This window comes from Osmia bicornis, chromosome 15 (assembly GCF_907164935.1).
Source record: "Osmia bicornis bicornis chromosome 15, iOsmBic2.1, whole genome shotgun sequence".
Lineage (NCBI taxonomy): Eukaryota > Metazoa > Arthropoda > Insecta > Hymenoptera > Megachilidae > Osmia > Osmia bicornis.
This window is the reverse complement of record NC_060230.1, coordinates 6835078-6849685: the sequence shown is the minus strand read 5'-3', so window position 1 is coordinate 6849685 and position 14608 is coordinate 6835078. Positions and strand designations below refer to the sequence as shown.

The 14608-nt window shown below is 40.0% G+C and overlaps 1 protein-coding gene across 1 annotated transcript in view; it reads left to right on the top strand.

The window, feature by feature from the left end:
- The window catches only part of LOC114877290 (protein turtle-like), a 130533-nt gene that overhangs the window by 92673 nt on the left and 23252 nt on the right, over positions 1–14608 (top strand). Inside the window, exon 4 of the mRNA XM_046288917.1 lies at positions 13768–13878. Coding sequence (XP_046144873.1) covers positions 13768–13878 — 111 coding nt within the window. The remainder of the gene's footprint in view (positions 1–13767; positions 13879–14608) is intronic.

Here is a 14608-nt window from a genome sequence, read left to right as displayed (position 1 = left end):
AAATAGTGGATAGATGTAAGCCTCGTGTTAGAAAAACTTGGAAGACGAAAGAAAAAGTTTCCAAACTCGAATTTTATCAATTTAATGATACTGAAAACCAAAAATCTAAGTTCCTACAGAGGTTTTCACCTCAAATTTTCAGCTGATCGCTCTTTACTTCCTTTCCCTTCGAAAGATCCCTAGAATTCAATATCGTTGAGGATAGTCTCGAGAATTTCTGTACGAAAGCGTTTAACGATAGAAGTTTTCCCTTTTGAACGAGGCGTTCGCCTTGAATTCGATGAAAGCTGAAGAAACGCGTTTAACTCCGGACGCGGGGGTTAAATGCATTTGAAATGGATGCTGGCCACTGAAATTTTCCGAATAAATTTTCGTGGCTGAACTGATGCCTCGATAGGGAATTGTTCGAAGAAAGGAAGAAAAGGAGTAAGGAAAAAGAGCTGTCCAGCTAGCTTGCTAGATGTTCCAAGGCTGGTTCACGAGACACCATTTATCTTTTCAAATGGATCTTCCCTGTTGCAGCTACGAAAACAATGACCCGGTAGATTTTTAAAGCAACGACCGGTTAAATTTATTGGCGGAATTTCGTGGAACCTTATGGAGGAAGTTTGGATATTCCTCCGATATCCGTCTTTGCTGTAGTATCAAATTTCAACGTCTTTTATCGATTAGAATCTATAACAGAGAATATTATCTAAAGGACAAAATTGCCAAAAACGTGGATTATAAAAAGAAAAAACACATTAATTTCAAATCATTACTAATTATTGACAAATTAAAAGATCATTGTTGGGATGAAAACACAAGTTAAAGTATTTAAAACAGAGGGAAGTGTTATTATCCTAGATTTACTAAAACACTTCTAAAAAAGAGAGAAAGAGGTAAACGATATGATCCCATTTCGGTTAAAGTCGGTAAAAAATGTGTGCGTTAAGGGGATGAAGGAAAATGTCCCGTGTACCGGTGGCTCTAAAAACACTCGCACGAACAAAAGCGAGGAAAAAGGGTGAAGAACAAAAATATCCCCCGCTTTTACGAGCCACTCAGATTGCCCAACGGGCTCCCCTATCGGGTCGTTGATTTCCGCTGGAAATGTAAATTTTCCTGGATATTAGCCACGCGTTGGTACCTCGGATATATATTTCTACCGGGAATACGGGCGTCGCGACGTCCAATATCGATGGCAACGGTCAACTTCTTCCTGCTCGGTTGTACGGAGCTTGAAACAACAGCACACCTCGTAGAAAGCCGAGTTGAAACGTTCGCAAACTCCTCTAGAGAATCTCGCCTTTATTGGATGCTCTAGGTAAACCCCTGCAATTGACCGGAAGAGAGAGACAAACGATCGAACGTATCCTGTTCGAGGGTGCGCTTGATTATTGGCGCCGGAGAGAAGGGTGCTGTTCAATCAGCGGCCCGACCAAAGACGTTACATTGTTTTTTTTTTGCTCTTCTGATACATGGGATTCGATCTTATCTTTCCACTCGGCGAAGAGAGTAAATTAATGGTCCAAGGGAGGGTGACTCGAGAGGGGATGCTGAAGTAACAGGTACTCGAACGTTAGCAAAGGGGTTGTTTCATGGAGCACAGGGTGGTTTGGATTAAAACCTTTAGATTACTTAAGTATTTGCGTTTATAAATTGTAGATTAACAGTGTCAATTTTATTTAACCCTTAAAAGAATCATACTATAGAAAATTGAATAAATACTATAGTCTTTAAAGAATTGGGATGTTTAAATTAGCTAATGACAGACAATAACTTTTCGTTATTACAAGCCCCTTTGTTCTAAAACAATCGAGTTTGAAATTCTGTCCCGTTTGAAGAGTCTAAGAAAATTAAGGAAGATCAGCGTCCTCATTGAAATCTGTTTTTCCAATGAAAAGACGTTCCCGTAATCTCATCCCTTAACGAATGAGAGCGTCGTCTGAATGAAGACAGACGTACCACTCCGAAAATTACGAATGAAAATTAGCTAGAACGTTGAGAGGACGAGAAATAATAACGATAAAGCGGATTAAAAGAATTACTGCTGTTCTTTCAATCTTCTTTCCTTTCTCTTTTATACAATTTTACCGAGAACTATGCTAATTATCAGAGCAAATATACTTTATCTCCTTTTGTATAAACCTGCAGGAGTCGCTGGTAATCCGATAATTTTGATACTATTTCGTGCGAGACTGTTTTTTACAACGGTTATTCTTCTTTCTTTCTACCGTTCGTTGCTTCCTTGTTAATACGCCGGGATTTCTTGGCGGAAAGCAAAGTAGCTACGGAAAGACGCTTTTTCTTTCACCAGTTCTTTGTCACTGCGGCTTACATTCCACCGTCCCTTTGACGTACATCAAAAACCAGCAAAATGTTATTTCCTACCTTCGACGCTGTCTAAGACTCGGAGGATGCTTTTCTGACGTCTCCCAGGTAACTTTCAAAGCCTGTGCCCTGCTCTCGAATATAGAATACTAGATTAAGCTTTCCGACATTGCCTTTTTTCTATCTAGGACAACTATATTTGAGAAAATTCGAAAATCAAACACTAATATATTAATTATTCATCGAAATTGTGTTGCACAGCTGAAGAGGTTTATAACTTAATTTTCTATGAAAATTTCGCAGATGAAGTATCTGTCTTTCACGTCTCTATTCGTCGATCGAAAGTTCTTTGCCCCGAAAGTTTTCCGCCACTCTCTTTCGCCAGCGAATTGATCTTCCGAAGGGTAATTGATCTGGATTTATCCCGATCGCGTCCTTCCCGCGCCAACTTTTAATAGTATTTTACAGCTGGAAATACGAGGAAATTTGCTCGTTTCGATCGAACGAAGCCGGATTTCGAGCTGTTCAACGGGTGAAGGAAAGCTGACCCTGTACGAAAGTTGACGAGAAACTGCTTTCGGAAAGACGAGTCTTCGATTACAGTCGCGCGAGCGTACGCTTCCGGTTTAACTCGTTCTCCAAACTGAGCACGGAAAGAAATCAACTTGGTTCGATCAATGAAAATTCAGTCTGTATATTCGTGATCGAAATTTCTTGGGAAAGAATGATTTGAAGAAAAGAATAAAAGAAACACTGAACACTTAATGCACATTTAGCTGGTTGAAAATGTGAAAATCCTTTGCGATTGTGTTACGAGCTCAAAGGATATCCTCCGTGAAATCCTCGAGTTCACAAGGAAGGATACAACGAGAAAAGTGTTTGAAAGAATACGATGTTGACTGTTTTCCACGATGCCACTCCGAATATCTTTTTTTTTTCCCTCCTCCTTTCATACACGGACGGTGGAAGGACGGTTTAATTGTATACCGTTATTGTTGCTCGCGATTATTCCTCCTCCTTCCTTCATCCTCGCTGAACGTCGGAGACATCGCATTATTTCCTTGCATTTCGCTTTGTAACGTCGGCTCAGCCTCATTGTTCACGTGCAACGCTCGCTACAAAGCGTAGAATAAACGCGCGGCTGAATAAACAGCTTCTTTTTCACCGTCTCCAGCTTTCTTGTTTTCCTCTTTGTTGAGTGAACAGGGAAACGTCCATTTTTTCCCTGCCATTCCTGATCAATGGAATCGAACGTGAATCAATAATCCAATCGTAAAGAATGGCTACCACGTAGGAGGGAAAGAGTATTAAAATTTTAATGTTGGAACGATTATTCTTTCCAAGAGGTATTTTTTAATGTCTTTGTGTGAATTGTTATGGCATAATAACCTTGCTCTTAATTCTCGTCGCGTATACGAGTAACAATGGAGGACAAAAACGTCTTATAATAACAGTATCCCGCAAGAACCGTCTCCACGGTCAAAATTCTCCAAGCGGTTCTCGCGATAAGACAGCCAGAAAACATTTCAGTTATTGCATTCCGCATCACGGAACAAATTGTCGGCTGGTAAAACCGTAAGTAATTAACGGTATCCATCTTGTCCTGTCCTACATTCTCGCGACGACACGATTGTTTGTGCAAATAACGTTGAATCCGTGCAAAAACTTGATTGCGTTCCCTACTGCCTTCGACTCAATTGTCCTCGCGACGGTATGTTTCCTTTCGCGTTAAAACACATCGTTGTTACAGTTAGATGGTTCGAGGAAAATTTGCTTTCAGTAAGAATTTCAGTATTTCGAACCGTTCGAAATTTTTATTACGATTCCTTGAAAAAATTATGGAAATTTCCAAAGCATAAGTATATTTAATTTTCACAAAAATTCTAAAATTCATTCAATATTATCTTTGTTTCGAGAAGAAAATTTTATTCGATTTATAAAATTGATAAATCATAGGTGAAATGAAAAAACGATGACAAGCGATATAATCAAAAGTAATTGTCACGTTATCACGAGGCACCGGCACTTCGTGAATATTAACCACACGATCGATACACCTAAGCCAGACAGGATTAAATCCTGCTTTGAATGAGTCTCGGCAAGCCGGAGGATCCATCAGGACACCATAGAATTTCGAGGCGATCCAATAACGCTCTGAACAGCCACGAAAGGGAAACAGAGAGGTGGAAAGAAGAGGGACGACGAGGGGTGGAAAAGGCAACAATCGATGGAGCCGTAAAAGGAATTGCAGTTTCCACTCTAAACATTGACCGAAGACACGTATCTGGCTCTCGGTGGATAGAGTTAATCCGCTCTTGGCCCTTTCCCTACTTCCGGTTGGCGAGAGTGTGTCGGATGACAATCGAAAATCAGCGTGAAACGGCACCGAAAACGTGACGATTGCCTTATCGAATCGATTCGAAACCAACGAAATAATTCCCTTTCACCCTAACTTTTATCCTTCCCGGCTATTTTTACGGAAATTTATGAGATGGATGAATCAAAATGACGGCTAATCGATGCATCGATTAAATTGAAATATTGGGGTTCAGGTAATTTAAATAATAAGAGGCGATGAATAGTTAATTACTAGGGCAATAAATAAATTTCCGATAATTTTGCAATTTTTTCATTTTATAAATTTATTTGCTTTATTTTCAAAATATTTTCGAGTTACATTCTGCGTATAATAATGAAGAATTTCACAGATGCCGGGAATCTATAGCGACAAACGTATGAAAATTTATGGAGAACTTGCTTCGACCTTCTTCGACGAGTTCCTCGACTTATCCGAGCAATGCGGGGGTACAAAAGCTATCGAGACATTCCACGGAATCCAGGTCAGCATCCTATCGGGCGAACGAACAAAGACGAGAACAGAGTCGCGACAATCGCGAGCCGCAAAGAGATGTCTCGTTGTCCACAAATTAGAACGCGATATTCCACCTTTATCTTCCTTTCAGTCTCTAAAATACTAAGAAATTCGGGAGAACCACATCTTCGCCATTTGTCAACGGACTCGATGGATCAAAAATACAGATAAACTTTGCTTCATTTCAATTTCAAAGATCTAACAAGATCTTAATTAGGAGTCAGATTTGACCGATATCTCAAATTTTGTACAGTTAATTAGTAACAGGATAGAGAAAGCTTTGTTACTCGTAAATCATTCGCGTTGAATTGTATGCAATTGCAAATTAATTGGAAGAAACACAAGGCATCGTAAAATTGCGAGCAGATAACACAAATGGAAAATTACGAACCAGTAATTCGATGAATCCGTTTCGTTAATTTCGCTGATCCACCTCGAACGAACACAAACTACCGATTCATCGATCTTAATTTCCATTAGCGATTCAACGGTTGCAACGCAACATTTTCACCTGTAATTTCCAGCAGGTATTTTCTGCAATTTTTTCACTCGTTAAATCTAATCGAAAGAAAAAACAATTGAACGCTTTTGCTCCCGTTAAATTGAATTTATAACATTCCTTAATCGCGTAACAATCTTTTATTTAAAAAACAGATATCCTTTTTTATGGATTTATAGGATCGTTCGATTATATAGAGAACTTTATCCGTCAGATTTTATGTTAGATCGTTCAGCTTGACTTTACACGAAGGGTATTCTACTTCCATGATCATATACCAGGATCATATTACTTTTCCTAACCATGTACCACGCTGATACTACTCGTCTGGCTACGTACCGGGATCATACCACTTATTTTGACCGTGTACAGAGTTATTCCACTTATCTGACCATATACCCGGTTATTCCACTTGTCTGACCGTGTACCGCGATTATACACCCTTGTCTGACCAAAGCGTGACCCATTTCCCTTGCCTAACCGCCTATCGATCTGTTCTTCTTGCCTGTTTCAACAGTATCCCCGTGTGCTGGCCACGTATCCGTTTCATTTTCTCTTTTTTTCCTGGATCATTCCCAAATATTTTATTCTTCCTTTTTTGTTTACGAGACCTGGGAGAAATATTTGAATAGGTACAAAAGGTTAATTATAAAAATTTTCTTCTTCTTCTTTTTAAAGAAATATCTTTCATAGAAATGAAAATAGTGCGAGGAATGGAAATGATGGATAGAAGATATTTCTATAGAACAAGTCACCTTTAAAGTAGACACAATCCTTTCTTACCATGATGCTACATTGATATCAAAGCCGTGATATGTATCACGAAACAGATAATAAGTGTCTTTTGAGTTCCCTGCAGAGATACCTTTAATCTGCAATCCTATCTCACATCCTTTGACACAGGATCTCCCTTCTGTTTGAACTTACTCGAAACTTTGTACAGAGAACATTGTCCTGTCATAAAGCTGATTCGACGATTTAGGTACTTAACAGATTGAAGATTATAAACTATTAAACGTGTAATTTAACTACAAGAAGCTTGGTAAAATTTTCCTCCAATTGATAGGTTAAATTTTTAATTAAAAGACGTTTATTACATTTAAACGACATTTTTTCACATTAAAACGTTTCTAAATGCAATTACTAGGAATTGCGAGAGACATCTGTATCCTTTATGTTGACAAATGAAATTTGTAATTCGCTTTAATTACAAGCCTTAATTAACTCGAGTTCCGCTCGTTACGTAACGCAACATTGCACCCGAGTTGAATGATATTAATTATGTCCGTTGCCTTTGGAATTTCCGTTCAAACGGTCCAGCCAACCGCGGCGAAGAAAAGTCCAAGTAAAGGGATCTTTTCTTGCCTGGCGATAAACTGTAAACAAGTTTTAGTCAATCTCCGGGCTGAAAGAAGAAAAAGTAATTTTCCTTAAAGTTCGAAGCGTTTTCGTCGGTGCAGAGTCGTCTGAATGCTCGGGATCCTATGCCGGCCGGCCGTGTGTATGGAAACTACTTGAAACTTCTCTAACTTCGGGCAAAGAATTTTTAAGGAAGCGTCTACAAATAAGGTCCTTTCATCCTTCTAATTTCACTTCTGGAATAGCCTACCGTACTTTCTTCGGTTAGATTACTCTGCTATCTCCATCGTTTGCAAAATATTTGCTAAATATATTCTCTGTCAATATTCTATGCTTTTTTAAAAATTATTGTCTATAAAAAGAGGATATAATAACGGCTGTTCAAATGTATATCATCCTTTAAAACGATTTAGTTTGGATTGCTATGGGTGTGCGGAATCGAATATCGCGAACACGTGAAACGAATTTCACAGCGATTTGATTTCTCTGCTCTTCTCAGGGATCATCCGTGGAACGCGATCGGTTTCAAACAGTGTGATCCAATTGATGGTCAGCTGGATTTACTTAAACGACAACGAAGGAGGGATTAATCTAATCCGGTTGATTGGTTATGAGACTTATCGCTCGACGTCTCTGCGTTTCGTAGCGCAACACCATTTGCATATTCGTAAGCACTGTATACACTGTACACGAGTGTTCTCTGTCAAGTATTAAGCCGGTTACCTTCTATCTTCCAACACGACCTCGTTATCATTCGCTTCAATCGATATATATTTTTTTATTAGAGTTCGCTCAATTCTTACGTAGCTATAAAGACTAACTAAGATGATCAGAAACCTCGTCAAAGTAATACAGTATTTGATGGAAGAAGACGAGGGTGATTCAGAAGAGAAACTTTGGTTTTTTCCAGTTTTCTTCCGTACAGTTTAGTTTTACGAGGATCTCGAGGTCTCTGAAACGTAAGAAATTTCTTATGGACAATGAGGTAGACACTCTAGAAAACAAACCTTCATAAATGAAAGTAATTGTAACTTTTCTGTTATTTATGGACCACGATTTTTATCAAGACATCAAAAAATTAGGAACTTTATCGATTTACGTTCAGATAATTATTGATTAATGAATAGGAATAAGGATCATGGAAATATATTTATTAACGTTTCACAATTTGCTAATGAATCCATCTCCCTGCAATTCCAAATTCGCAGGCTTGTCTGACTAGAAACAGGATTGCTCTACTGAATCTCGGCGAATCGATATTCTCTGTTCTACAGTGACTAGCTGTCTGATCGCGAACGTCTCATTCCACTATCATAATCAAGGTGTAACACTGACAACACCTCAGACACCTAAGTCCTTCAAGACATCCGAAACCCCAACGACGAGATATTCCAAAGCTCTAAGACCTTGTTGATCTTCCTAGAAGCTGGTAGATCTCCGCTATCAGATTGCGGGTATCGAGGCCGATAGATATCAAATTCCTCGAACCGATATAGTCATCGTTAGAACGATGGTGATTGTGCAATCGCAATATCAAAATGTATCCAATGCGATACTTTATTAAATAAGAAAATAATTGGTTTAAAGGAAAAAAAGACTTCGAAGAATCAAAAGAATGTTTCACGATCTCATCTGTTTTCGAAGCAAAGTAGCAAGCTAATTTCTATAAAGAAAGATCGCCTCAGGAGGAACGCATAATATTTTCCCATTTAATCCTGGTAAACTATATTGAGTCTAACCTTTGAGAAAACGGTGGCCAAACCTTTTCTACACCCAACCAGTGGCTTCTTCTTTTCCCCCAGAGAATTCTATTATACGCGAATCCACAACCCGTATTCCTTTCACGGATGAGAAACCCAACTCTCGCGCACCCCTTTCTCTCTGCACCCTGCGCCACCCCCCCATCGCAGTGTGCTATATAACCGAGCCAACAGAATCGGAAAGTGGGTCTCCCGACACGCTAGGACAATCTTATCCATGAAGCTAGCTCGCGAGGAAGGAAAGAAGACACCTAGGAGGCACCGTGAATGCCGGACTTGTCCGTTTCGTGGAAGAAGGTCGTCGTGTCGACGAGTATATTTTCCGCTGTCAAAGCGAATTTACAAAAAAGAAGAGACGAAAAGTGAAGAGGGGTGGGTGAAAAAATCGACGCGATGCTAAACTAGAAAACAGGTCGGGGCGAATTTTTCACCGAGAATTTTCGATCAAATCACGCGACGGTATTTTCCAGCGTCTGCTTTAAATTGCAAATTTGAAATTTTTTAAATAATTTAACAATTTTATAAATTATTTGTTGAAGATTGGATTTTTTCTGGAGATTTTATATAATAATGTAAAGACGATTCGCTGATTTTGCTTCAAATATTTCTTGAGATAGAAGAAATTGAAAGAAATACCTGTCTGACTTGTATATAATTTATAGGTACAATTAATTTTATCTTTCCTTTGATACAGATATTTTTTTATTTCTGATCGATTAATCTTCTACCTATTGTCTTATTGCAGTACGTGTCCACTGTAATTTTAGCGCATTGTCGATTCAGTGTCTTCGCATTCGAACGAGGGATTTATTTTTTTTTTTTATCCCCATTTTCACGTTTATTCGAAGCGTCGAAACGTGAGCGGAATCGTCGTGAAAAAAACGTGACGGGAGAACAATGTCGATATTGATGTTCCTTGCGTTTCGTGAATAAATTAATTTTCGAACGTTTCGCCAACGAAAAAGTAGAAATCTTTGCGTATATTCCTCTTGTTCTGCTTGTTATTACGCGAAACAAGTAATCAGCTAATTAGTAAGAAATCGTCGGTAATGAAACCAAGTTAATTTAGAATTTGATTTACGTATACCATCATGTCTGGAAACTGCTTACGAAATGTGCATTCGATTGAAATTAAATTTTCAACAGTAAAATTCTATTATTTATTCATTGCACGGTGCATTAGTATCCAAAACGATCTGATTAACAACAAACCGTTTTCGGTAAGACAAAAATCAAGATTAAAAATTAAAGAAAAATTGTAAAATTCATGTATAAACCATTTAAGTCGTTCTTCTTGAATTTCAGCATCGGCTGTGTTTTATGAAACCAGTAGATTCTACCTTGAAATTTAAGGGGCGAGTCATTTTTCTTCTGGCTTGCACCGATTACAGATATTTCTTAAAACGTTAGATAAAACCTTAGGCAATTTTTTAAAATGTTATAACCTCGTGGAATTAATGTTTCAACGATTTTTGTTGCATCTCTTTTTGAACTTCATTACTAGATTCTATTTTAACACTTATTTTTCTTTTCGATTAAGCATAGCATTTAAAGATCCAATTTTTAAAAAGTGCTTTCCATTAAAACTTTTCCAAAATTTCCTATGAGCTGAATAAGAGCTAAATAAACGAGAACCGCAGACGTTTAAACTGTATCAGAAAGAGGCAGGAGATCCAACGAATCGTTCGAATTACAATATCAGGGGATACATAAAACACGGTTAACGACATTCTGCCACGAGAAGGAAAGTGTATCGGTTTCAGGCAGGGAATCTTTCACCGTTGAAATTAACGAACGGGTCTCTCTCGGCTAAATAAACGAACGACGCGAAGAAATAAAAGGGCGAAATAAATGAGAAACGTTGTTGGAAAGTGGGACACACTGCTTTGGAATCGAAACTCGAGGCTGGAAACGGATTGGATCGTAGTATTCATCGACGCGTCATCGGCGAAAATCTGGAACCGATGAATCGACTCTCTTTGGAAATTCATACACGTTGGAACCGGAGCCAGCTCGATACATCGGCTGGTATCGATCTTCTTTTCCGCTAGAAATGTGTAAGAAGCACTTTTACATCGACGGTAATAAATGTCCTGATAGTCGAAGGGAAATATTTTCCGACCTACGATATCGTTACACGATGTCTCCAACTATTGGTATAAATTATTGGCACCGATGATGGTATTGCGGGATGAGAAATGCCTTACGGCGTACGTGTATGCTGAAAATAGACGAATAAGAGGATAACGGTCAGAGTGCAACGTTTATCTTTGTTACCCTTAATGTGTTGTATTTGTTTAACGTTTCAATGTGGAATACTTTTACACTGGGGGAATATTATGAAAGTGGAATTGTCTGACCATTTATACTCCTATTTCACTTCAATCGGACAATTAATGTCTCCGCATTATTTATTTTACTGTGCTGTTCAGAATTTTGCTGATCTGATAATGGAGAACAGACATATTGTTCTTCTTACCACGCAGAAAACCTATACTACTTGTCTGATCAAGCAGAATACATGTACTACTTTTCTGACTCTACGAGTACCTATACTACTTCCCTGACTCTACAGTTGCCTATTCTACTTGTCTGGCCATCCAGCATACCTATTCCACTTGTCTGACTCTACAGATACCTATTTCACTTGTCTGACCATACAGGATACCTATTCTACTTGCCTGACCAAGCAGAATACATTTACTACTTGCCTGACTCCGCGAGTGCCTATACTACTTATCTGACCCTACAGATACCTATTTCACTTGTCTGACCATGTAGGATACCTATTCTACTTGCCTGACTCGACAGCTACCTATACTACCTACCAACTATTCCTCTTGCAACAAAGCAAAACATTCGATCTCTAATCTCATAATCTATGCATAGAATCTACAACGAACCCTTTCAACCCTTCACCTTCTTTGAAATCCTACCTATTCCCTCGATCCAGCATTTGAATGGAACCGAATGCAACCGATGTACGCCGCACTCGGTATACATCGTCGAAGCGAAGGAAAATACAAATAAGCAAAAGAACAAAAAAGAAGAGAAAGGAAGGTGAAAGCAGCACGTCGAACGCGTTTCAACCGGCTCGTAGTTTTACTAACCCTTCGGATTACAGCGGGCGTGTATATACGTGGATCCGTGCCACGTACACGCGCAACCGAGTCATCCAAAGAGCGTGGCGTGTACCGAAGAGCGCGTGTACATAAGCGAACGGGCAAATATCGTCGTGCAGCATCCCGGCTGGCTATTCGCGCGGTGCAATTTTTCCTCTATGACCAGGAGTACCGGCTTCAATTCCGCTCGAACTAGCCGCGAAAGGTGGATACGTGATTCGCGCGAGTACCGAGCAGGCAGAGAGGAAACTGCCGAAGCAATTATTGTAATGAGATGTTCGGGGTGAAACGGCGGCACGACAGACGCGACTAGGAAACTGGACGAGCTGTCTGAGTCAGCTCTGTTTTCGGGATATCCCGGCTAGCTTCTAAAGGAGAAACCGGAACTGGAAATGCTGTTCGTTCGCTGTGGATTTATGAACAGTACGTTTACCGTTTCCTGAACGCGTCTTGAGAAAATACCAAATTTTAGGCAAATTTTGTTAATTGGATATCTTAGAAAATTTAAGAGAAAAATCACCCTGCAGAGTTCTGCAATTTTGTCTAATGAAAATTTAAGCGAAAGTGGTCGCAGTGTCCAGATTGCAAGATATACAACGGAATTGGAAATCATCTTGGCAAATTATGCAGATCCGGAGAACAGGAAGGAGATTTCATAAACAGAATATCAATGACGTCTAACATACTCTTCGACCGAGGTCAAACAATCAAATATTGGTTTGCTGGGTGTACCACGATTGCCATCAGAACACCGCCGATGCAGTTCAAATAGGTTTAAGTTACAAGGGACAGTTAATCGATCCTCTAATGTTACTTGCACTCCGCAGGATAGCTCGTCCGGTTTCGAAGAGTCATTCTACGAGAGGTAACTAACCGAAGAAACGGAAATGCAATATCCTTAGGCACGTGAGCAGGCTTATCCTTCGCTTCAAAGGAGTCATTACTCAAAGCTCCTTCTAATTGAAACTACCCTTGCATATAGATGGAAGGTGAGAAAATCACTTTCGATAGCACTTTAACCCCCAACGCAAATGTTGAAATAACTAACAGTACTCTGGTATAAGCATTTCTTGTGATTTGTTATATGAGAAGTCATTTTTAAAGCAGAAGTATCATATTTTCTGTGAGAACACATTTGATCCGCAAGATGTATAATGTATTACAAGACGGACTATGGCGTAGCAAACGCGACAGAGGCTAATGCCGACGAATGGCGTCTTCTCCGGGGCCATTTCTCAGGATCACGCGAACGTCTTCTCGGAGCAAGCGGTGACGAGAGATCGCGTAGAAAGCATACCGTGGACTTTATGCGTCGAAAGATCGTCTTTGACGAGGGTAATTTTTCAATTACCCTTCGGCCAGGTATCAACGGGCAAGCAGCTTCTTCCGTTTTCTATGCACCCGAAGGAGAGAGTTGAGAGAGCGACATCGAGCACCAGGATGCACCGTATCGATTTCAGATTCCAATTTAATGCCGTCGTAGTATCGGAGCCACGATCTTCCAATACCAATTTCGTGTTATCGGCCCAGCACGACGACGATGGCTTCCGCCTTGCGACGACAACGTCGAGACGCGCCGCGCCGCGCCGCGAGATTTGCACTCTACGCGACACTGTGTTCGCGGCTCGAAACGATTTTTGAACCTTCCGAACGATTCCGCTCGTCATCTCGAAACTCTTAAAAGAGTATTGCGCTCGATAGATACTGCAACCCGTGTTTCAGACCATTCTCGATACTCGGATACACGTATGACGATTGCGTTATCTTCCTATTCGCTAGGAAAATTTCTCAATTTATATTCTCGAAGCGTAAACACAGGGGATGGTTTATTTGTTGTTGCAGTTCCACCGCGCAAAATCGTGATCGTCGATGACTCGGAGATCGCACGGAACTCTATGGTGGGCCCGTACATGGAGGGTGACACTCTGCGGCTCTACTGCGACGTGTATGGTGGTGAGTATCGTGTCAGCTTGCATCGTGTTTCCTGTTGGTCCACTCGATAGAGAGAGAGAGAGAGAGAGGATCGTTGAAACATTCCCACGCAATTCCCGAAAACGAACGCCAGCTTTCGGTGCTGTGATCGTTAAAGGCTCGTTTGCAGTTGAGTTTACAGTGGTTGCGAACGATGCCTGGCTGACTCTCGTCGACTATAATCGAGCTGCCCCTATCATCCCCCTTTACGAATATAATAATAATTTTTCAACGTGCCAAATGCGCCAGGGATCCTCTTTTCATACAGTAGAGAGCATTTCGAACTTTTCTATTTAATTTTCGCCGGCATAAAACACCTTCCAAACATACACCTTTTACTCTTTTCGGAACAACCACTCGATTCCCGCGCACGGTAGCGTTGAATGAAATTAAAACTGTACGAGCTGGCAGGTAAAACTGACACACTTTCGGTAAATCGAGTGACGTACGCGAAAATAAGTTCATTTTTATAAACTCGGTGTAGCGGAATTTTATGAAACTCCGAGCATCCGTAGAGGCTGTTTTTGATCGTGCAATTTTCAGCGTAGCTATAAGCAGACCCGATATTCGATTTATGAATCGTTAAAATACATGGAATATCGTGCATGTTATCGAGAGCTTTTTTAAAAACCAACTAATGGAACGGAATGGGTTGAAAATATGAAAATAGGTGTTTACTTCCAAATTGGCGAAGCGCGAATTAACAGCGTTA